We start from the raw sequence: 26,311 nt of genomic DNA on the forward strand, positions 1-26,311 counted from the left end.
CCATTGAACTTACTCTTTATTCTCATTGTAACTCCTGTGTCCTAGTTTTTCTTCTATTTTCATCATCCATCAGCCCACCTTTTGTCCTCACACGTGCTTCACTACTTGTTTTGGAGAATATTATCTGTCATTTTAAACATACTTAATTCCCTAACATGTTTGTCATTTTAGCCTTATTAATCTTTAGCCTTTGGATAAATCACACTGTCAGAATTTTCAGCTCTGTTCTGCTGGAGAAAGCTGAGAAATCAAACCAATTTCATCCTCTACAGCTTATGTTACAACTCCAACTTAACAAATTCCATAAACATTTATTGAGTGATTAATACGTGCCACTCCCTCTGTGCAGCTTGGCAACTATTTGCTTCACCTCCAATTGGTAAACAACTACATTTCTTGCAGCATCTAGTCTAATCTTTTAAAAATACAATTATCCTGAAAGTAAATTCTTCATGTTAAAAAAATCAAACATAAAAGTCTATCAAATAAAAGAGGAAAAAATCTCCTTTTCTTCATCTTTACTCTCTCTCCAAAGGTAATTCCTGATTCATTACACATAGTTTCAATCAGCTCAGTCAAGGATCAGAAAAAGTTTGATATATATCTTTCCAGATCAAACTTTTTCTGCCTTATGCTTGAGTAAGCTAGTCAAAGCTATGTCTAATAAATGCCTTCTTCTACCTCTTTTCTTTACCTGAAAATGTCTTCCCTCATATTCCTTCTCTTTCTTGAGGCTAATTTTACCAGCTGGGCACTAGATCCTATTTCCAGTTGCTCTACGAGCCATGTATCACCAATGAGATCTTTCACATCTTTAGTCTCTGCCTTCCTACTGATTCAGTTCCTTTAGGTTACAAGTTGTCCATCTCTTCATCCTGTTTTCTTCATTGCCAAATTTGTCTACTTATTGGCTACCTATACATACTTCTTGCAATCCCATTTTTTATCTCACTGCTCTCCTGAAATTGCTCTCCTGAAGGGAGAGACTAGATCTCTGTGTCATGATATCCAAAAGTCTTTTCTCTGTAATCTTTATCAACTTTTCAGGACCAACTGACAGTGTATACTGCTCAAAGATCTGCAGCTGGTCATCATCAATGGCTGTAGCTCCACTAAAAGACTTAAACAAAAAAATTTTTAAACCTTTATCGATATTCACATACCATACAATTCCCTCATTTAAAGTGTACAACCCAACAGATTTTAGTATACTCACAGAGTTGTGCAACCATCACCACAATGAATTTTAGAACTTTTTTTTATCGATTGCAGCACAAGACTTGTGGGATCTTAATTCCCCAACTAGGGATTGAACTTGGGCCCTTGGCAGTGAGCGTGTAGAGTCCTAACCAATGGACCACCAGGGAATTCCCTGGAACATTTTTATCATCCCCAAAAGAAACCATGTACCCAACAGCAGTTACTACCTACTCCCACCACTCTTCAACCCCCTGCCCTTGGCGACCATGAACCTACTTTCTGTCTCTAAGGATTCGTCTAATTTTGACCTTTCATATGTGGTCTTTTGTGACTGGCTTCTTTCATTTCATTTAGCATACTATTTTCAAGGTTCATCCATGTATTAGTACCTCATTCCTTTTTATGGTCAAATAACTCTCCATTATTTGTATACACCACATTTTCTTTATTCACCATTTATCTGTTGATGGACATTTGGGCTATTTCTGTACTTTTTGGCTAATATGAGAAATGTTGCTGTGGACATGTTTCCATTGCTCTGAAATACCTAGGAGTAGAATTGCTGGGTCATATGGTAACTCTATATTTAAGCTTTTGAGGGAGCTGCCAGACTGTTTTTACATTCATTTTACATTCCCCCCAGCAATGTATAACAGATGAGGGCTCCAATTCTTCCTCCACATCTTCACCAACACTTGTTATTTTCTGTCCTTGTTTTGTTTTTTAAACAATTGATTGTTTATCCATCAATCCTAGTGGGTATAAAGTGGTATCTCATTGTGGTTTTGATTTGTATTTCATTGATGACTAATGATGTTGAGTATCTTTTCACATGCTTTTTGGTCATTTGTGTATCTTCTTTAAAGCAATATCTATGTAGTTCCTTTGCCCATCTTAAAATTGAGTCATTTTTCTTTTTAATACTGATTTGTAAGTATTGATATATTATAAATACAAGTCCCTTATCAGATACATGGCTTGCAAAAATTTTCTCCCATTCTATGGGTTGTCTATTACTTTCTTGATAGTTTCCTTTGAAGCACAAGCTTTAAATTTTGATGATTTTCCAATTTATGTATATTTATTCTGTTGCTTGTGCTTTTGGTGTCATGTCTAAGAGAGCATTATCTAATTCAAGGTCATTAACATCTACATCCATGTTTTCTTCTAAGTGTTTTTTTTTTCCTTCTAAGTGTTTTATAGTTTAAGCTCTTACATTTAGACTTCTCAGGCTATGTGGACTTAATTTTTGTATATGGTGTGAGGTACGGATCCAAATTCACTGTTTTTGCATGTGATTCAGTTGTCCCAGCACCATTTGCTGAAAAGACCGTTCTTTCCCCATTGTCTTGGCACTCTTTGAATAAAATCAATTTACTGTACATATTTCTGAACTCTGAACTCTATTCCACTTCTCTGTATGTCTAGCCTCATTGCCAGTACCACACTGCTTTGATTATAGTAGCTTTGCAGTAAGTTTTAAAGTTGGGAAGGGCTCCAACATTGTTCTTCCATTTCAAGATATTTTTGGTTACTCCAGGTTGAATTTGATATAAATTTTAGGATCAGGTTGTCAATTTTTATAAAGTCATCTGTGATTTACAGCTCCATTTTCACCATTCTGAACTTATCATCCTATTTTTTCTATTCCTTATCTCTGCTAACAACACTTCATCCTTTCAGTAATCCATGTTCAAAACTCCTAGGCTCTTTGTGATTCCCCCCTTTCCCTGCTCCTCTTCAGTTACCAAACTTGCACCAATATCTCTCCTATTGCCTCCTTTCCACTCTCATGGCAGTACTCTAACACTTATAACCTCCTTGTGAATTATACCAATAGCTTCCTAATTAATTTCTCTGCCCCATGTCTCTTCCCTCTCTAATCTATCACACACATATACACACACACACACAAACACACAGACATCAGATGAATTTTCCTTAAGGAAGGTTTTGATCAAGTTACTTCCTTACTCATAAACATTCAATATTTATCCATTGTTTTTGTGTGCATGCACACTAAGTTGCTTCAGTCATGTACAACTCTTTGCCACCCTATGGACTGTGGCCCGCCAGGCTCACCCTGTAGCCTGCCAGGCTCCTCTGTCCATGGGATTCTCCAGGCAAGAATACTGGAGTGGGTTGCCACGCTCTGTTTCAGGGGATCTTCCCAACCCAGGGATTGGACTCACATCTCTTAGGTCTTCCGCATTAGCAGGCAGGTTCTTTTCACTAGCACCACCTGGGAAGCCCTTCCATTGTCTTTGCTGCTGCTGCTGCTGCTTCAGTTGCTTCAGTCGTGTCCGACTCTGTGCGACCCCATAGACGGCAGCCCACCAGGCTCCCCTGTCCCTGGGATTCTCCAGGCAAGAATTCTGGAGTGGGTTGCCATGTCCTCCTCCAATGCATGAAAGTGAAAAGTGAAAGTGAAGTCGCTCAGTCATGTCCGACTTGTAGCGACCCTATGGACAGCAGCCCACCAGGCTCCTCTGTCCATGGGATTTTCCAGGCAAGAGTAATGGAGTGGGGTGCCATTGCCTTTAGATGATGCCTAAAATTCTTAGCCTATGATTCAAAGTCCTTCATGATATGATTCCAGCCTACCTGTTGAATCTTATTTTCAGTAACTCCTTAACCCATATTATTCTGTAGGCAAACTGAACAGTCCATGGTTCACACCCCTCCTCACCTTGCACTTTCTTTTGTCATTCACTTCCTTGCCTGAAAGTCATCTTTCTACATGTCTATAGTGTATCTATTCTTTAAAGGCTCATTCAAATTCCATCTCCACCATGAATAAAAAATGATAATAATAGGAGCTAACACTTACCAAGTACTTTATTAAAAACTGAGCACTATTCTATGTATTTTATATGTATTAGATCATTTGACTCTCAAAACAATTTATAAAAGCCATTATCATTAATCCTATTCTATAGATGGGGAAACAGCAGCATAGAAAGGTTAAAAAATCTGTAGAAGATCTGTAGCTATTCAGTATGAGAGCTGGCTTTTGAACCCAGGCCTCCTGGCACAAGTCCATGTTCCACATCACTGCCATACACTAGCTTCCACATTTTACTGTGCTTCACGTGCTTGTGCCAGCCACTTCACATGCTATCTTGTATAATAGCAGTAGCAGGCATTGCATTATTATTTTTTTAGTGTTGGCCTTCCTGAGCAAGTTCTAATTATACTATACCCTCATTCTAAAACCTTTGGCAATTCCCCAAATGCTTACAGAACATGGTACAAATTTTCATTGCTAAGAATTCCAGCTCCTGCACAAAGTGGTTCCCACCCACTTTTCCAATCTTCTTTGCAAATTGTCCCTCTCATGCACTTCACAGTCCAGAAAACTAGACTACTGCTGTTCTGTGTACAGAGCTCAGCCTTTTCTGACTTTGATCTTGTTGTACCCTCTGCATAGAGCTCTTCCCTGTAATCTTGTACATTTAAACTTGACTCAGATTTCATAAACACATACACATTTATACACTTTGTAAAGATACAGTAATTAGCTACCCTTTAGAAACCAGATCAAATGTTATCTCTTCAATTAAGCCCTTTTCTGAAGTATTTTCTCCCTTTGAGTACCCATCACAGTTAATCTCTTATGGTTCTTATAACTTTCCACATTTCATTTTTTTTTTCTAATTTTATTTTATTTTTAAACTTAACATAATTGTATTAGTTTTGCCAAATCATTAAAAAGAATACATTTGAATCAGTTCTAATGAGGTGGATGAAACTGGAGCCTATTATACAGAGTGAAACATAAATCCACATTTCATTTTATTAGAATGTGTATGAATGTGAATACATATGTGTATCTCTCTGTGTATCTATAATTTTCAAATTTCCACCAGCTTCCTTGAGCTTAGACTCAGTACTTTATATATATGAGAGGCATTCAATAAATATTAAATGAATAAATGAATGAAATATCATCCCAGATTGCTTTGGGGAAAGTTTACCTAACCACTGTAACAATTACTATCTACTACACTGCAAATCATTAATATTAGGTTTTGGGAAAGTATAAAATCACTTACCCAGAAAGGAGGGAGAACACAGGCATCTCATTATACTACATTAGTTACTTCCCTATAAACACATAAGATATGCATTTAAAATGCAATTTTCTTGATGAGAAACCTGATTCCTCAGTATTGAACAGTCTGCTTTTCAGACAAAGCTATGCAAATGAGGAAGAGAGGCTGTGTCAGCTGTTTCTACATTGGTCTGGGGAAGGTGGTTGGTGCTGGAGGTTGATAAAAGCCAGTAGTGATGGCATTAATGATGTTTTTAGATAAGAGGAAAAGCCCAAGAACCAAATTGTAGCATTACCTCCTTTTCTTTTATTCCATGAGGGTAGATCATAGGCACTGCTATGGAGTGCCTTTGGGATCATTCACTGGTGCCACTTTACCTCTAATACCAGGGGTGGAACCTGGTTTTGCTTTGTTTGTTTTTAAATACTTAAAGTTCTAAAACATTCCTCTCAGAACAATGGGATGCCAGAGAGATGGTGTGACAGCTACTCTTAATCAATGCTGGTGATAGACTTAGTAACCCAAACTTGGCCCTCTATAGCCAGACCTCTAATGGGTGCACCTTCCCAGTAGATTCGTCTCCTGACTTTCTCGCTTGCAAACCAGCCTAGACCAGCCTTATCATCTTTATATATTCCAATAAGCATCTTAAGCACCCTCTAGAGACTTTCTCAACAGAAAATAAAGAAATGAGGAATTCAAAGTTGAAAAACCAAGGACAGGAAGTTGAGGGAAAGAAGAGAAAAATATTTGCTATTAACATGATGAGCTTCCAAAGTTCAAGAGACTCTTGAGAGTCCCTTGGACTGAAAGGAGATCAAACCAGTCAATCCTAAAGCAAATCAACCTTGAATATGAAGCAAATCAACCCTGAATATTCATTGGAAGGACTGATGCTGAAGATAAAGCTCCAATACTTTGGCCACCTGATACAAAGAGCTGACTCATTGGAAAAAACCCTGATGCTGGGAAAGACAGAAGGCAGGAGCAGAAGGGGATCACAGAAGATAAGATGGTTGGATGGTATCACTGACAATGGACATGAGTTTGAGCAAGCTCTGGGAGATGGTGAAGGACAGGCAAGCCTGGCATGCTGCAGTCCATGGGGTGGCAAAGAGTTGGACATGACTGAGTGACTGAACAACAACAACAGCAACACCCTTTCTATAATAAACATTTTAAAACTATTGCATTGGATGGGATTCAGAGGGAGGACTGCATTAAAGAATCACTAAGTGAAGTCGCTCAGTCGTGTCAGACTCTTTGCAATCCCATGGACTGTAGTCTACCAGGCTTCTCTGTCCATGGGATTTTCTTCTCCAGGGGATCTTCCTGACTCAGGGATCAAACTCAGGTTTCCTGCATTGCAGGCAGACGCCTTACCCTCTGAGCCACCAGGGAAGAATCACTACTCAGTCCCAAATGGAAGCTACTCAACTTTTCACAGGTATTGTTTCCTCTAAATTCCCTCAATCCTCTCTCAACTCAGGCACTGCAGATTCATTCTGCAAAAACTCAACCTGTGGGGGTTGAGGGGTGGGTGAAGCAGCATATGGTAAATGCCTCGGTGATTCCTGAATATCTTTTACAAATTGTTCAAGGATGCAGGGAACTGGGGTGCGGGGCTCCCTGTGGTGAGGATGATAAGTCACTTTGTTCAGGGACATAGGTGTCTCTTGGAAGACATTTAATTTCCTATAAGTCTCTTTGCTTTTAGCATCAGACAAACTGGACTGATTCTATTAACATCTCCAGCATATAACAAACGGAACACCCAAAGCTACAAAATAAAAACAAACAAGCCAACCTCAAACCTCTAAACCCTTGACCTTCCCAAACACACAACCCTCACATTGCTTTTGCTTTTTTAATTTTCAAGATGTAGTTTTTAAAAAATATTTTATGGGGATATCTTTTCTCTCATTGCTGAGTCCATTATAGAGAAACACAGATTCTAACTGGCATCTCCTTCTAATGCCTTGTTGTAAGTAATTCCACTTATCAATTATATGTCACCTTGGAAACAAAAAGGGCCGTGCACTATTTTTAGTTTATTATTACTTATCTCTTTACCTCTTTGAAGTAAACCATCCTCATTCACATGGAGGGCTGGGGAATGAGTCATCCAGAATTAAAGAGCCTTACCAGCCTAGAGTGACTCCTCAGAGCTAGAATTAGAATACTAATTCTAATTCAAATCTAGTGCTCTTTTCACTAAACCCCAGTGCTCTTTGGCTTTCCTCATTCTGAAAGGTCTGAGGCCCTAGGAAGCAGAGTATATATTATCTGTGCAGGGGGTGGGGTAGGTGGAGAGGCAGGCTGGTTTGGAGAGCTAAGACAAAACAAACCAAAACCAAACCAAACCAAGTGAAGTGAAAGTGAAGTCGCTCAGTCATGTCCGACTCTTTGCAACCCCATGGACTATAGCCTACCAGGCTCCTCCCTTCATGGGATTCTCCAGGCAAGAGTACTGGAGTGGGTTGCCATTTCCTTCTCCAGGGGATCTTCCCGACCCAGGGATTGAACCCAGGTCTCCTGCATTCCAGGCAGATGCTTTAACCTCTGAGCCACCAGGGAAGCCCAAACCAAACCAAACCAAACCCAACCCAAAATCCCCAAATTGAAGAAGGCTTAAAGAATATGAATCCTAAGTCGCTGTACTAATGACTCTTTATTTGACCTGGGGTAGGTCATTTTATTGCTCTGAAACCACCAGGACCACTCACACAGCACAGACTACATTCTGCTCTGCATCACATTATTTGGCCATATGTCTCGTCCATCTCCTTTGCAGCCTCCACAGCATGGAGGTCAGGGAGAATGCTGCACTTGGGGTCAGACAAAGCTGGAGCTAGTGCTTGCAGGAGCAACTTGGACAAATCATTCTCTGAACCATCTCTGTAAAGCAAGAATATTCTCTCCTTCACAGGGTTATTATGCAGATTAAATGATATAATATTTGCAAAAGTCTTCTCCTAGCACCAGGCACATGGTAAGCACTCCATAATGTTGAATGAATAAATGAATGGCCTTAAGTCAGGCCCTTCAAGTGCTTTGTTAATTCCTTCAGCCCACTAGGATACTGTTGAGTTCAGCACAGCACACCATAGCAGTGACTTCCTGAATAGTACTCTAATGTTCCCCAAAGGCAGAGAGAAATTTCATAGTGTCACTGCCTGGTTATACCTGTTCTGGGAATACAGTAATTCCTTTTCCAGTGCTGCCAATCTATTACCTTTCACCAAACACAAAATTCACTTTAAGAAGGGGCAGAAACACAAGTGCCTTTCTGTTAGATAGAGGTTGGGAGAATATATTATTAAAATTGAAACCGACTTCTCTGATTTCTTAGCAAAAAAATCAGATTGGAAGCCAAACAGCTATTTGACCTTTGCAGACCCTGGATAGTGATGCCCTTGGGGGAAAGGAGAGAGTTGGAGTTATTCCAAACTGTAGTTATGACATTTGTGTGTATATTTACTGCCTGTGCTTATGCTCTCTGCATTTAGTTTTTACTCTCTAAGCCTCGAAGAAGTCACAATTTACCAAGAGCACAATTTAATACATCTGGGTAGAAATATAGGCACATATCTCTGTTTCTCATTTCCTAATCATATTTTCTACACTCCCTATATACCTGATACTTCTTCTTTTTCAATCTACTTGCTCTGATTCTTGAACTTAGGTAGACAATAATGATTTGTTAACAATAAACATGCCCCTAGCCCTTCCCTCACCCTTCTTTACCCAGGAGGGCCTCCCCTAAGATTCAAAGACAAAATCCTGCCATATAGTTAGCACCTGGTGCAGCTCATCAAAATATAATATCCTTTCCCAGATGATTGGAAATCTCGGCAATGCCGTCACACAATGAGGTGTGCAAGAAAAGAGCTTGTGGATTGATTTTCATCATTAATTTGACATTGCACAGTTTTTGTGGGACTTTAAAAGAAATGCATTTTTATTACTTTTAAGTACTGCACATAGAGTAACTCCAACTCATCATATTTTAGCAGTTATTTTTCGGGGGAAGGATGTATTTTAAACATGCCTATGTTAGAGTGTCTGGTGGATCATTTAGGATCAGTGTCCTGTTGCTTGATGAAATCCAGATCACTCCAATGAAATCCAGATGGGGAAACTGGGTCTCTGGCAATGGCTGCCAGATCTTCTCCATATGAAATCTCTCTAGCCTGTATGCAAATTCAAAACTCCATATCCTGGAAATCCCAAACCAATTAAGTGGCGCTCCGCTTCTTAGTTACTGGACTAAACACAGGGAAGTGATTCTTTCTTCCCTGAGGAAATAAGTATGTCTTACATACATCTATCTTGGCACAAAAAGGGCTGGCTAAGCAAATTAATAGTGTAAACAGGACTGCGCTGGGGAATGTTTGTCCTACTTAAGAGAATAAACTTTTTATGCACTTTGTGCACATCCACTTACATACAAATAATTAATATGCTAATTACAAATAATTCTTAAAGCTCTTTCCCTGAGGTACTGGTATGATGTTGTTAGTGTAGTTTGAATTACTAGCATGTCCAGTGCTTGAAAGTAATAAAAATGTATTTTAAAATATTCCGTTATTCAGACTGGCTTTCCTCTAATTAGGCTGAGTTAGTGAGGCTTGCCTATAATTAAATAGGATAGATATTTTTCTACTTTCATTTCTAATATATTTAAGGTGGCTCTCCCCAATTCCCCATCCGGCCCCAACCCTGGCATCCATCACCTTGTTCTACAGGATTCTCCTGCCCAGAGCAGGCATACACAAACCTCTTAGCATCCAGCTCAGTCTTCAGCAGCACTTACATGGTCTCTAGACAAACACACTGCCTTTAGTGCCTGGCACACATCCATACCCTTTCACTTCTTAACTTAGCTGCATATTTGATACGGCTTTTTTGAGGTGTCTTTTCTTTGGTCTTGCTTTAAGTACCAATGGGTATGGCTCTTTCCTGATACTGCAGTGGGTAACAGCACACAGCAAGCAAGGCCCAGACAAACTTTGCATCAGGCTTTTTTGTCAGGTAGAGGACACCAGATTTAACTAAATCTCTGTACAGACCACGTCAACAGGATTCAACAAGGCAGCTCATCAGTGCCTGCAGCTGCCGGGTGAATGACTGTCAGGCGCAGTCATTCAGAGCAGAGCCTAAAGGGTAGCTTTTTTAGGCTAGAGGGAGGGGATAGAGCAGTGATCAAAGAACACGGGAGGTGGGAGAATTAGGGTGGGTGAGGGGGTACATGGTAGTGAGCAGCTGAGAGGAATAATATGAATTTTGAAGATAGAATGTTCCATCAAGCACAGACACAGTCAAATTTAGGATTCTTTTCAGAGCAGCCCTGCATTAGAAGGTGTAATTCTCAAGTTTTCCATTTATGAGCTGGGTCTTCCTGTCTCTGGATAGTTTCAGAGCATGTTCTAGCATCAAAAGCTATTAAACTGCTGTGGAAGAATAAGGTCACTTTTTCCAGGGGGCAGGGATCATTCAGCACTAAAAACAGTGCAGAGAAGGTACACATCATAGTGACAGAACAAACTCACTGAGTCCTAGGAGATAGTCCTCCTGAACTTACATGAAAAAATAAAAATAAATCACCTAGGAAGACTGCTGGGTGAAAGGTCTGTCATGGTGTCAGGGCTACTCGGTACAGGAGTTTAGGAACTGGTCATGAAAGCCACTGGTCTAGAGGGGAAGAAGGATATAAGAACTGTCCCTTTAACCACTGGATTTAAAGCTCAAAGGATCAATCAGGTAAGGGAAAAAAACAATTCTCCACTGTAACCCTAATCAAGTACTGTTGACAGGCAGGGCAACACAGATAATTAAGCACAGTAGCCCCTCCTCAAAATTATCCTATATTCTTAGGCACTTGATGTCTTTTGAATTTAATATTTTAAAAGACACATCAAACTAGGAACATTAAATGAATGGCCCACTCTGGCCTCATTTCCACCTGTGCTTAATGTTAACTGTGAATTTAATTAGTATCTGAGTCATTCATTTTCCAGAAACAACAGGCAATTTGCATCTGCCTTACCACAAAGAGGCAGAATAGAAGTTTATAAAACAGAATGAAAACATTGACTACAAATATCTTACTTATGGAGGGCTGAGTTCAAAGTGCAAGGTTTATACAAAGAAGTAGCAGCTTCCATGACCTTTATCACTGGGCCAAAGTGATCTAGTGATGATCAAGGTGGTATAGCTGTGACCCAACCGAAGAGAGAGTAATTTTGTAAAGATTTTTTACTAGCTCTCAGATTGTGATGAAAATGGGATGAAGATGGAAGTAAGGCTATATAAATTATTTGTTCTCAAATGCTAATTTTTGGAGAATTCTTCCCTTCTCATCAGATGAAAGAGAATTTTGAAAAAAAAGTATTGCTTAAAACATTTATGTATGAATATGTATTCATATTGCTTTTGCCACATCACCAAGCTCAAAGGAGTAGGCTATAATTGTTGTGTTCTTTTTCACTGAGGATCTATCTACCTGCTTTGGAAATTGAATGATAAGGAATCTGGAGTCCCAGATAGAAGATAAATTCAAGATGACTTATCATTATAATGAAAGAAGAACCTATCATCATTAAAACATCTCTTCTTTAAATATTAACATTAAAAGTCAATAGGGAAAGGAAACATTTCACTTAAATATCCTTTAGTGATGTCCCTTGCCTCTCATTTTACTTTACGGGTATTGGATGAACAGATTATAGCATGGATGGAGAACCTCTACCCTATATGTTGATATGCCCTCTGCCGGATCAAGAGATGGTATAAATTATGCCTGTTGTTGTCTAGTCGCTAAGTCATGTCTAACTCTTTGCAACCCATGGACTGTAGCCCACCAGACTCCTTTGTCCTTGGGATTTCCCAGGCATGAATACTTGAGTGGGTTGCCATTTCCTTCTCCAGGGGATCTTCCTGACTCATGGATCGAACCCACATCTCCTGCATTGGCAGGTGGATTCTTTACCACTGAGCCATGAGGGATGCTCAGTTGCAAAAAAGCATAATGTTAAAAGCCTCTGGCAATAGTAGTCCCCTGAAAACCACATGAAAAGAAACTAATTATATGAGGAGACCTCTATATAATGACATGTGACATTATTCACTTTCTAACATAGGAAGTCAGGATTTTCTCCATTGAAAATAAAGGAAATAAAGGAAAGAGCAGATTTACAGAATCTCCATGTTTTCAAATTTAATTAGAAATTAAAAACCTAAGAAGTGGGACTTTCCCTGTGCTCCAGTAGTTAGGACTTTGCCTTCCAATGCAAGGAGTGGTGATTCGAGCCCTGGTTGGGGAGCTAAAATCCCACATGCCTCATGGCCAAAACCCCACAAACATAAGAGAGAAGCAATATGGTAACAAATTCATAAAGAGTTTTAAGAATGGTCCACATCAAAAAAAGTAAAATTAGTAAAAAAATGAAGAAGTAAAATCTCTCAGTATTTATTCTTATATTTGATGCATAAAATTACAAATTAAATCCTTAGGATTAAGAGGGTGGTTTTTTTTGCAAAAATCTAAGTAGTACTTTCACAAACATAAACAAATGGACTGTGTACACTACAGATCATGTGGCTCATTTGCATAATCTTAAGTAGTTTCTTTTTTTAAGGACTTTTCTGCAATTCCTGGAGATAAAAATCTGCAAGAATTCTTGGGGATGGTATTTCCTCCATGTGATACATTTCATACTTTCAGAATCAATACAGTGAAAGTGACTATACTATCCAAAGCAATTGCAAGATTCAATGCAATCCCTATGAAGTTACCAATGGTATTTTTCACAGAGCTAGAAAAAATAATTTCATAATTTGTATGGAAACATAAAAGACCCCAAATAGCCAAAGCAATCTTAAGAAGAATGGAACTGAAGGAATCAGCCTTCCCGACTTCAGACTATACTACAAAGCTACAGCCATACAGTGGTATGCAGATGACACCACTTTAATGGCAGAAAGTGAAGAGGAACTAAAGAGCCTCTTGATGAAAGAGAAAGAGGAGAGTGGAAAACCTGGTTTAAAACTCAACATTCAAAACGAAGATCATGGCATCCGGTCCCATCACTTCATGACAAATAGATGGGGAAACAATGGAAACTATCAGATTTCCCTTTTTTTTTGGCTCCAAAACCACTGCAGATGGTGACTGCAGCCATGAAATTAAAAGATGCTTGCTCCTTGGAAGAAAAACTATGACAAACCTAGACAGCATATTAAAATTAGAGATATTGCTTTGCTGACAAAAGTCCCTATAGTCAAAGCAATGGTTTTTCCAGTAGTCTTGTATGGATGTGAGAGTTGGACCATAAAGGAGGTTGAGCACTGAAGAATTGATGCTTTCGAATTGTGATACTGGAAAACACTCTTGAGAGTCCCTTGGACAGCAAGGACATCAACCAGTCCATCCTAAAGGAAATCAATCCTGAATACTCACTGGAAGGATTGAAACTGAAGCTGCAATACTTTGGCCACCTGATATGAAGAACCGACTCATTGGAAAAGACCCTGATGCTGGGAAAGATTGAGGGCAAAAGGATAAGGGGGTGACAGAGGATGAGATGGTTGGTTGGCATCACTGACTCAGTAGAAATGAGTTTGAGAAAGCTCAGGGAGATAGTGAAGGACAGGGAAGCCTGAAGTGCTGCAGTTCATAGGGTCACAAGGAGTCTTAGCAACTGAAAAACACAGTCATCAAGATCGTATGGTACTTGAACAAAAACAGAAATATAGATCAATGGAACAAAATTGAAAGCCCAGAGATAAATCCATGCATCTATGGACACCTTATCCTTGACAAAGAGGGCAAAAATATACAATGGAGAAAAGACAGTCTCTTCAACAAGAGAATGTGCTGGGAAAACTAGTCAACTATGTGTAAAAGAATGAAAGAACACTTTCTAACATCATACACAAAAATAAACTCAAAATGGATTAAAGACCTAAATGTAAGACTAGAAACTATAAAACTCTTAGAGGAAAACATAGGCAGAACACTCTCTGACATAAATCATAGCAAGATCCTCTATGATCCACCTCCCAGAGTAATAGAAATAAAAACAAAAATAAACAAATGGGACCTAATTAAACTTAAAAACTTTTGCACAATGAAGGAAACTATAAGCAAGGTAAAAAGACAGCCTTCAGAATGGGAGAAAATAGTAGCAAATGAAACAACTGACAAAGAACTAATCTCTGAAATAGACAAGCAGCTCATGCAGCTCAATACCAGAAAAATGAACAACCCAATCCAAAAGTGGGCCAAAGAACTAAACAGACATTTCTCCAAAGAAGACACACAGATGGCTAATAAACACATGAAAAGATGCTCAGCATCACTCATTATTAGAGAAATGCAAATCAAAACCACATTAAGGTATCATCTCAGGTGGTCAGAATGGCCACCATCAAAAAGTCTACAAATAATAAATGCTGGAGAGGGTGTGGAGAAAAGAGAATCCTCTTACAGTGCTGTGGGAATGCAAACTGGTACACCCACTGTGGAAAACAGTATGGAGATTCCTTAAAAAACTGGAAATGGAACTGCCATATGATCCAGCGATCCCACTGCTGGGCATACACACTGAGGAAACCAGAAATGAAAGACACATGTACCCCAATGTTCATTGCAGTACTGTTAAAATAACTAAAACGTGAAAACAACCTAGATGTCATTGGCAGATGAATGGATAAAAAAGTCGTGGCACATATACACAATGGAATATTACTCAGCTATGAAAAGGAATACATTTGAGTCAGTTCTAATGAGGTGGATGAAACTGGAGCCTATTATATAGAGTGAATTAAGTCTGATAGAGAAACACCAATACAGCATATTAACACATATATATGGAATTTAGAAAGACGCTAATGATGATCCTATATGCAAGGCAACTAAAGAGTCACAGATATAAAGAATAAGCTTTTGGACTATGTGGGAGAAGTATGTATAAATCTACCTCATTCTTTTACATACTGCACTGCTGCTGCTGCTAAGTCACTTCAGTCGTGTCCGACTCTGTGCGACCCCATAGACGGCAGCTCACCAGGCCCCGCCGCCCCTGGGATTCTCCAGGCAAGAATACTGGAGTGGGTTGCCACTTCCTTCTCCAATGCATGAAAGTGAAAGTGAAGTCGCTCAGTCATGCTGACTCCTCGCGATCCCATGGACTGCAGCCTAGCAGGCTTCTCCATCCATGGGGTTTTCCTGGCAAGAGTACTGGAGTGGGGTGCCATTGCCTTCTCCTAGCAGCGGCAGCAGGGAGAAGTCAAGGGTGGGATGATTTGAGAGAATAGTATTGAAACATGTATATTACCATATATAAAATAGATGGCCAGTGCAAGATCCATGCATGAAGTTGGGCATTCAAAGCTGGTGTCTGGGACAACCCAGAGGGATGGGGTGGGGAGGGAGGTGGGAGGGGGTTTCAGAATCGGGGCGACACATGTGCACCCGTGGCTGATTGATGTAGGTGTATGGCAAAAACCGCCACAATATTGTAAAGAAATTATCCTCCAATCAAAATAAATTAATTAAAATTTTTTTAAATGTGGGCAGAAGACTTAAAAAGACATTTCTCCAAAAAAGACATATAGATGGCTAAGAAAAACATGAAAATATGCTCAACATCACTCATTATTAGAGAAATGCAAATCAAAACCACAATGAGGTATCATCCCACAGTGGCAGAATGGCCATCATCACAGTCTACAAAAAATAAATGCTGGAGAGGGTGTGGAGAAAAGGGAATCCTCTTACACTGTTGGTGGGAATGCAAACTGACACAACAAATATGGAGAACAGCATGGAGATTCCTTAAGAAACTAGGAATAAAACACACAACCCAGCAATCCCACTACTGGGCATATACCCTGAGGAAACCAGGATTGAAAAAGACACATGTACCCCAGTGTTCCCTGCTGCACTATTTACAATAGCTAGGACATGGAAGCAACCCAGATGTCCATTGGCAGATGAATGGATAAGGAAGTTCAGTGCAAGTTTGATGTATGATGCAGAGCACCCAAAGCCAGTGCTCTGTGACACCCTATTACTCTGGGATAGGGTTGGGAGGGAGGTGAGGGGATGCTCAGGATGAAGGGGACACATGTATAACTGTGGCTAATTCATATTAATGTATGGCAAAACCATCACAATATTGTAAAATAATTATCCTATTAAAATAAACAAATATATTTTAAAAATCGCTAAACTTGTTAAACTCATTAAAAAAAATTTCATACTTCCATGTGACAATTTGGGGACAGTGTAACTGATGGTTAATACTCTCTGTGTGACCTTAAGTAAATCAACCTTTTTAAGTTCCAGTTCTCTTATTTGGAGAAAGGAATGGCAACCCACTCCAGTATTCTTGCCTGGAGAATTTCATGGACAGTCCATGAGGTTGCAAAGAGTCAGATATGACTGACTGACTAACACTTTCACACTTTCTTAGTAAGACTGGAATAAGAATACTCTACCTTTGCAGGTATTGTATATTGTTACAAGTATGAAGTGGAAAAAATCAAATAAATGATCAGTGTAATTCCTGGCACAGGCAAGTCCTCCCTAGGAACTAAGCTCCACGATGTGGCAGCTCCAGGATGTTTACCACCACTAGTACCTATGTACAGGGTGGGCAAGAAGCAGAGACAATAAATATTTGTCAAGTGAATGAATAAAATAGTGCCATTATACTAAGTGAAATTGCTCAGTTGTGTCTGACTCTTTGCGACCCCATAGACTGTAGCCTGCCAGGCTTCTCCATCTACGGGATTTTCCAGACAAGAGTATTGGAGTGGGTTGCCATTTCCTTCTCCAGGGGATCTTCCCAACCCAGGGATCGAACCTGGGTTTCCTGAATTACAGCCAGACTCTTTACTGTCTGAGCCACAATGAAAACTCATCATTATACTAAAATATAAGCAAATCCCCTAAGTTATTGCATTGGTAGTTCCCTTTTCACTCTTGTTAATTAACGTCTTAAAAATTCTATAGGGTGACTTAAGGCAGTCAGTTCTTTTGTAGGAAGGTCAGAGTGGCTTCAGAGAGGTGAATTTTGGCTCAAGACCTATAGGAATGAATTCTTGTGCTTAAAACAGTCCTGACTTATATTTCAGAGGCCATGTCAGGATCTAAGGAAAAATCTAAGGAAAATAAATATAAACTGCAGAATCACTATATGATTTTTTCCTCTTCTTCATTGAATAGCAGTGGAGCTCAGTATAGACGGAAGAAGGAATTCCCCACAGAAATAAAAGCTTGAATTTAAATGAGCTATTCCTTCAATGAGCTATTCCTACTGTGGTCCTAGAGAGCAAGTTCTTTCCAGGTAGGCTATCCTGGTTATCCCAAGCATAGTAGAATTAATGTTTGTAAAAACCAGTTTGAAGAGCAATAAAAAATTTACTTAAAATAGATAAGTATAATATTTTTCTCAAAAAAGAAGGGACAAAAATTTTGTTTTTGTTGCTGCTGCTTTTTTAAACTTCTGGAATCTCTGAAATTTTCTTTAGGTCAGTGGTCTTTGATGGGGGAAAAAAGGTTTCTTTTAATTTTGGGTTACAGCGTATAAGCCATAGGATTCAAGGTAAACAGGCCAAATACAGGAAGATTTTTATTTTAATAATTACTACTGTGAACCCTAGTTCACTAGAATAAGACTATTTCTTTGATCAGGCTGATTGCTCTTACTAGCAAAGTATTGCATATGTGGATATAAAGACTGCTATTGATTGAAACGCCCTGCTTAATAGGGCCTTTCATAAGTCCTATTCATTGAGAAGTCTGTTTAACAATGTGTTTTCCTTTTGGCAAAATATTTATGCAGTGTCTCTAATTAATTATTTTACAAAGTTGAATAGTCAAATATTCTTAATCAAATGTAATTTTTTCCCGAAGTGTGTCAATTTCAGTATGCTTTGTATCATAACATTATATATATATATATATGTATATATGTATATATGTATAGGAAGTCACCATATATATAACCTTTCTGTGAGATATATCCTAGTAACTGGATGTTTAGTAAAGAATGCTTTCTGGATGTTAGGGCTGTAAAATGATAGGTGGGGTAAAAACTAAGAAGTTTGAAAACAACTCTAAAATTCTTCTTCAAACTATCCATATGTCATGACAGTTCACAGTGGGCAAACAGTTTGGTCATCCTGCAAGATTCAAGGTTTCAGAGTAGTACCTCTCTTGAATCAACTGCAAGGAAGTACTTGGTTATTTGTCCTTTTCTTAGATTCCTTGACTATGCTAAGTGTAGCCAGTCAGTCGTGTCTGACTCTTTGCGACCCCATGGACTGTAGCCCACCAGGCTCCTCTGTCCGTGGGATTCTCCAGCAAGAATACTGGAGTGAGTTGCCATTTCCTTCTCCAGGGCATCTTCCCGACCTAGGGATCAAACCTGGGTCTTCCGCATCACAGGCAGATGCTTTACCCTCTGAGCCACCAGGGAAGCCCCAAAGTCACCAACACAGCCTCTTGAGTAATAGTTTAAACATTATTAAGACTAACTCACATTGCATCCAAATACAACTAGAGAGCAAACATTAAATAAAGGCAGAACAGTATTTTTCAGATGACAGAGCTTGGTAATTAGGAAATGGTCTCTTGCAAAACAGCTTTCCTCTCCCATCAAACTTTGCCTGTATATAAATTACAGGAGGCTTAGGGGAATGGTGACCCTTGCCCTTCTAAATTAGCACTGAATGACCTTGGGATCTCTCACTGTGAAATTGTCTTTTTCATAAAATGGAACTTCTGGTGTTGAAAATCTTCATGTAAAGATTCCATATCTGGCCTATTAAGAAAGAAACCCTAAGACAATTTATTTAAAAAAATAAAGAGGGTATGTTTAACCTTAAGATGAAACCATTAAGTTCCTGCCTAGCTGTTAAAGTCAAAAAAAGGCTACAGCAGAGGAAAAAGCCATAAAGAAAAGAAGGAAGGAAGGGAAGGAAAAAGGGCTCCTAAATTCAGTATGGAAAGATAGTTCAGAAGCAAACCAGTGGCAAACTAAAATTAGAGCTTCTTATAAGTGAACCAGCAATAAGAGGTCCTTTATTTCTCACAGGTAAGGAGTCAGAAAACCAGTAGGCTCATGGAACAAAAATGATGAAAAAGAGACTGAAGATGAACTGAATGACTTTTTTACATGGGTAAGCTATTCTTGTCTACTCTGTCTTTGGAGGTAGGCAGATGAACCAGATGTCATAGTGGTAAATGAACAAGATACTCTGATTCTAGGCAACAAACTAGAAGTAATCAAAAGCATAATGACTAAGTGATACAGTTACTAGAGCTGACCCTCTGCAAAACTAGTTGGCAAAAATTGTTTGTGCCCCTTTCCCACTACTGATCCTCTGAATGCTCAGGGTGCTTATGCTCTAACCCTTTCAAAATCTGCTATTATGAAATGGCAGAGTGTGGATGAAGAGGAGAGATTGGGCCAGAATTCCATTTAAGGCCTAATTCTCATTGTAGAACAAAAGTATGTTTCCTTTTAAAGGAATTTCATCAGCTATTAGTCCAACAGTTGGGACAGATGTTTGGGTCAGGAAGCGTTCTTGGCACCCTTGGGATCAGAGGTGCCTTCACATAATGCCCCGACCACACTTGACTTCTGAAAGAAATCAAAGGGAAAAATGACTGTCTCTCTAATCAAAACCCGGAGCCTGGGTTTTGATTCTGGGTGATCTCCATACAGTTTGCTGGTGGAGCTGCAACGGCAAAAGGGGCCCTGGTAACTACAAACAAATGAGTGTCTTGTACTCTGGTACACAAGCTAGAAGAATCTTTCCTAAATGCTGGCTTCCTGTATACACTGGGGTAGAGGTGGCAATATGGTAATCATGTGTGATCCTCCATGGATCTTTTCCTCCAGGCTAAATTCACTTTTAAAACGTTTAATTAAGTTTGATACCAAGGCTATTTTTAAACATGAATTACTATGGGATAACAATTTTTAAAAATCATGTAGGAAGAACTGGTTTAGAGAGAAATAGGGGAGAAACAGACATTTTTTTGACTGAAGAAAGGTAAGTAGTAGACTTGTTTGGGGGTGGGCGCTGGGAAATCCTCAAGTCTGCAGATGATACTCAGCTTTTCCAGGCAGTGAAATGCCAAGTTGATGGGGAAGAGAGGAAGACTTCAGGAGGTTTCATGACTGACAGATGAGCTTCAACAGAGGCACATGTAAGGTAATCCGTTTAGGGAGGGCCAGAGATTACAAGCTACACTTGCAGGATGATGGGTGCTGACCTTTCAATTAAGGCCCATGAAAAAGCTCTAGGAAACCCTGTGGACAGAGTACTGAAGAGAACAATCTAGTTTCCTGCTATGGCATAAAAAGGGCAACAAAATGTTGGATACTGTCAATAAGAGAATTAAAAGAAAAACAAAATAATTCTCCTTTTACACACAACCACAGGATATCATTGGTAAAGTTACGTCAGCAACTCTGATCTGCACGTCTCAAGGACAGAACAGAGCCTAAGGGAAACAAAGAAGGGCAATTAAAACCATCAATGGCAGACTGAAAAAAAAAAAAAAAAAGAGCCTTTTCAGTTTGACAATACAGAGGTAGTAGCCAGGGCACATGATCAAAATATGAAGAGGCTACTGCTACAGCTGATGACCTGACATGCCAAATCTCTTGAGCTAAGAGGCACCTTTGGACCATAAAGTTTTTATTTTTTAATACTTCTACTTTGTTTATACAACTGCCAGTTGTGACGGCCAGTGCAGGCTCCTTTGGAAAGCCCTTCTTTCCACCAGAATGTTGGGAGAAATCTGAGCCAAGTGGGAGAGGGATCAAAAACACCTCAATCCCCATTACTTACCTTATGCTGACTTGCTGACTTTCTAGTCAGACTCACTTCTCTACTGCCAATGTCAGCAATGAATTTGTACCTGAGCGATCCCAGTTTTTTATGAATATGAGTTTAGCCACCCTTTTCCTCATTGTGTAGGGCTTTTTAGTCCCAGTGGTCTGGTCTACACCCTGGCTCTAAACTGTCTTCCTACAAGTGGCTCTAACTTAATCTCTAACTATACTGCAAAAAAACTAGAATTTCTGACTCCAATTTTAACACAACTGACAGAACTCAAGAACTCTCTAATACTGACACCAGTGGATGGAAGCAGATCTCCGTAATGGAAAACAAACTGCTGCTGCTAAGTCGCTTCAGTCGTGTCCGACTCTGTGCAACCCCATAGACGGCAGCCCACCAGGCCCCCCGTCCCTGGGATTCTCCAGGGAAGAACACTGGAGTGGGTTGCCATTTCCTTCTCCAATGCATGAAAGAGAAAAAATAAAGTGAAGTCGCTCAGTCGTGTCTGACTCCTAGCAACCCCATGGAGTGCAGCCCACCAGGCCCTTCCGTCCATGGGATTTTCCAGGCAAGAGTACTGGAGTGGGGTGCCATTGCCTTCTCTATAGGGGGTGGCTGTTGCTGCTGCTGCTGCTAAGTCGCTTCAGTCGTGTCCAACTCTGTGCGACCCCATAGACGGCAGCCCACCAGACTCCCCTATCCCTGGGATTCTCCAGGCAAGAACTCTGGAGTGGGTTGCCATTTCCTTCTCCAATGCATGAAAGTGAAAAGTGAAAGTGAAGTTGCTCAGTCGTGTCCAACTTAGCGACCCCATGGACTGCAGCCTACCAAGCTCCTCCGTCCATGGGGTTTTCCAGGCAAGAGTACTGGAGTGGGGTGCCATTGCCTTCTCCGATAGGGGGTGGCAGGTAAGATCAAACCGATAGTCTGGCTCTGGTCCAAACACTCTGCTCCCCCAGACAGGGGCTGGCTACCTGATCAAATAAGCATAGTGAGCAGTGTACAAATGGTATGTGGGTATATAATAGCTTTTTAATTTTTTTTGAAAACAAGAATTCTGTGAGATTAGAGGCCATTTCATCTAATAGAAATGTAATGCGCTTGTTACTGGCTCAGCACTGCTGTCATACCTTTCACAGATGTCGTAATACCTCTCATCCTGTATGCCATCCTGAATGGGCACGTTTACACTGTAGTACCGTCCCTTCCCTAGGCCAACATCAGACACATCACCTGTTCCTGTCAAAGAGAGGAGCACCAAGAACAGTTTTAAGAACATGAGAACTAGAAAATATGAAGGCTTCTCTGAGTAGGAATTCAGAAAAACAAAAGGTCAATTAAGAGAACAATTTGAATGAACAATGGTTTCTAAGGGAATGAAATTAGTGAATAAGAAAAAACTTGTAAATAATGTCGGGGAAGTAGGAAAATCATAAGAAAATAAATTAGTCTCCATCTTGCTGGACCAAATGAATGAAAAAAGAGAGAAACTTCTCTTCTTGACTTCTCATACACCTTAGATTGACATAATATTAATATATAATTGCACTTATCAGGATGTTGGGGGTTATACAGGCTATCTGATAGTCTGGTAAGTGTAAGTGAGCTCTCGACAATCAATGAAAATCATCTGGAAAAAGCAGCAGCGTTACATTCCTTTTATCATTGTCACCTGAAATGACCTCTGTTAAATTTTTGCATGGGGTAGCACCAACAAGGTATTCATAGCATGTAGCTATCCAAATACAAGATATAAGAAATGTATAGAAGAACTGCAGTATTTATTCCTCAAATGTAACACTGAGCACACAGATCACTTGCCTGGGAAAAATCCTGGAGAGAATTTGTGCAGGGACACCGTCATGACTTTGGAGGTGAAACTGAAGGCATCTTCTACACCTATCAGAGAAAGAAATGGCAGAAGAAACACTTTATAAGTGCAACTCCTGTTTTCAACAACTGAAACTCTAGAAAGCAGCTGGAGGAAGGAAGAGAGAGAAGGTAGCAATAATAAAGCTAGCAAGCTGTGGAATAAAAGGAACAAAACTCAGGTCTTGAATCTCTGTCATTATAGGATGAGCTAGAACTTTGGCCCCAAGTGAAGTTAGGGTTCCTTCTCAAATTCATTAAAATTAAAGCTGGACATTTCCAAGCAATGGGGATGCCCAGGCTGTCTTTCACAATGTGTTCTAAAAGGTAGGGAAGGATTAGAGCTCAGAATTGATGTATTATCAACAGAGCTGCATAAAGGAAACTGGCACCATCTTGGAAGTTTTATATTTTGTTTTGTTTCATTGGTTCTAAGTTACATTCTTGGGATTTTTTTTCAAAGAAGTACAATATGGCAGCCCTTTGAAAAACATCATCTATACCAACATTATGCACTACACAGTGTAAATCTAACTTTAAAATGCCTTTCTATAATACAGATTTGGTTATAAATGCAATCCACCCAAAGTTCCATGTATACTAAGTACATGTTTCTGGCTACAACATGGAAGGCTGAAAGTAGCCCTTAATAGCAGTTTGATGACAGCTTTTTGAAGCCTGGAAAAAGATAGAAGGAAAAACTTCAAGAAAGGAGTTTCCTTTTCATTTTAACAGAGTCAGAAAAAAGAGGCCTGGGAGATAGATGATGTCTCTTATAAGCCACGACTTATTCAGATACACACCCTGCTTACCTCTACACTTTTCCTCCCAGAATCACATAATTGTCATACTGTATTCAGATAATCTGGTTGTAAAATGGGAGGACTGTTAGCAAATTCATGTATTACCCTCTTTTATACTTCAAATAAAGAAATTGTCTCTGTTTACTTAATGCTTCAGTCTTCTTTAGAGGCCAACAGAGACCTTAAAAAATATTAACTCTATTTGTATATCACAGGTATGTTTGAATTTCCCAAGCTTTATGCTTTGCCCTAGGGAGGCAGTTAACAGCAGTTAAAGGCTCCAGGCACAAAGCATTAAGTAAACAAAAGAAAATAAATTAAACTAGTATTTTAACTTAGAAATGGAAGTATAAACAAGTACAAGTCATGAAAATCCTGATTATCTCTCCATCAAGAAAGGTGGTATCGATTTATACTTCTCTCAGTGGTGTATGAGAGTTACCCTTTTTCAACGTCATGACTGACACTAGGTATTATTCTTTTTAATCTTAGGCAGAAAGAATGTTCTTGTTCTAATTTGCATTTCTCTGAGTCTTAGGGTGTTAAGCAACTTTTCATTTGTTTAAGAGCCATTTGTATCACTTCTCATGGGAAATGCCATTAGGTGTTGTTAGAAAATCATACTTTAAGAAAGGACATAGAGAGGAGGGTAAGGGGCTTGGTGTGAAAGGGAAGAGTGGCTAGGTAGCTGAAAGAAAGTGAGGATGGGGTAGGGGTGCTGGTGAAGCCACTGCGAGGTGCTAGTTATGGAATCATGGGAGATTTAAAATAAACCAAATGTGTAAGTGTTTGGAGGTGGGGCAGGGGTCACTGGAAGGGAGGTGCTGAAGAGGGGAAATAAACTGAAATGAAACACACCATAAAAGTTGGCTAAAACAGGAAACTCTAAATGGTGCAGAAATAACATTGCAAATGGAAGAATGGTTTCAGGTGACAGTCTTATTTCATTCATTCTTACATGGTTCAATAGACTTGATTCTATTCTTGAACTCTGATACAAAGAGTTTGAATTTCATAATCACTCATTCATTCAACAAATATTTTACTGAACCACTACTATAGGCATAGGTCTGTTTGTTCCTGCAACTGTGTAGGACAGAAAGAAGTCAATAACTTGATCTGTGCTCTGGAGGAACTGAAAGGTTCTATGGGATGAGAAGACACAGACACATTAAAGAATTCACTAATAATACAATATATAATTAAATATCAAATCAGTGATAGAAACAATACAGGACATGAGCAAGGGGAGAAACTACTTGGACAGGAGTGGTCAGAGCAGATTTACTACCAACTTGAGCTCTTGGGCAGAACTGGAAGATATAAAAGGGTAAGAGAATGCAAAACTAGGTTAGGAAAAAGAACCACAAAGTCAGGAAGGTGGGAACAGTGAGATGTGTCTGGGCATCACTGAGTACAGTAGCATAGACGGCAAGCAGTGAGAGAGAAGGCTGGAGAGAGGAAGTGTGGCCTCTCTGAGGCAGGCCTTGAAAGACAGGGCAAATAACGTGGACTTTACCTCGAAGACTACTGGTTTTCAAAGTGTAGCCTGTGGAAAAACTGGGGTGTTATTAATATGGAGACTCCCAGGTTCCATACCAGACCTACTAAATCTAATATCTGGTGAATGTGGCCTAGGGATCTGCATTTTACAATTTGCCACCCCCCTCCACATAGGTCATCCTAATCTGCATTCAAGTTTAAGAACCATTGCTGTAGGTCAATGGTTAGCAAACCAAGTGGCTACACAGTATTTTAGACTCTGTAGACTACATGGTCTTTATTGCATATTTTTCTTTACAACATTGTAAAATGTAAAAAACCATTCTTAACTTGCTGATCATACAAAGACAAGCCACAGGCCAAATGTTACCCTTGTTATAAGCAATCAGCGTCTCTGAAGGGTTTTGAGCAAAGCTGTGTTTTGCATTGGTTGAGTATTATATTCATTGGACATGGTTCTTGAAGTAGTGTGTTGGTTGTTTTAACTCTTCTCTCCTCTGTTACCTTTAATTTTCTGTCACCATTCCATGGAAGCTTCCATCTAGTTGAACTACTACTATCTCTCCCACAATTTCTTCCTTCTTTTTCTTTTTTGGCAGTAGGGCTGACTCCAGCTTCCATGATATACTACTCTTATGCCTTGATTATGTTAGTTTGTCTCAAAAGATCCCTGGAAACAGGGAAGCAGCAATCACTGATGTGGGGGGCAGGAAGGGTATATTCTTAACTAGTTTTACTAGATAAGTGTTCCTAGATTGATGAAAATATATGTGACACACGGGCTATATTTATAAGAGAAATAGAATGAGGGTAACTGTCACTTAAGCTCTATATTCTAGATGAAAGGTACACAGGAGGGCTGCATACAACCTTTTAGTGAAGTCTTCTAAGAGAGGATTAATGTGGTTAAGGCAAATTGTTACAGTCTGCTGCTACTAAAAGTTAGAGAAGATGCCCTGGGTTTGTGCAAGATTAAAAATTTTAACAACACAAAGCAAGTGGCGCAGATCTTGA

General features: G+C 39.5%; 1 protein-coding gene across 2 annotated transcripts in view; it reads right to left on the bottom strand.

Annotated features, from left to right (window-relative positions):
- Positions 1-26,311, bottom strand: part of HDAC8 (histone deacetylase 8) — a 241,477-nt gene that overhangs the window by 146,193 nt on the left and 68,973 nt on the right. For both annotated transcript variants that reach the window (XM_086388928.1, XM_086388927.1), the window contains exons 6-7: positions 22,944-23,021; positions 22,253-22,361 (exon numbers count right to left, since the gene is read on the bottom strand). In XM_086388928.1, the coding sequence (XP_086245054.1) occupies positions 22,253-22,361; positions 22,944-23,021 (187 nt within the window). The remainder of the gene's footprint in view (positions 1-22,252; positions 22,362-22,943; positions 23,022-26,311) is intronic.

Source organism: Bos grunniens, chromosome X (assembly GCF_055505025.1).
Source record: "Bos grunniens cultivar Pamir isolate PY7600 chromosome X, Bosgru_T2T1.0, whole genome shotgun sequence".
Taxonomy (NCBI): domain Eukaryota; kingdom Metazoa; phylum Chordata; class Mammalia; order Artiodactyla; family Bovidae; genus Bos; species Bos grunniens.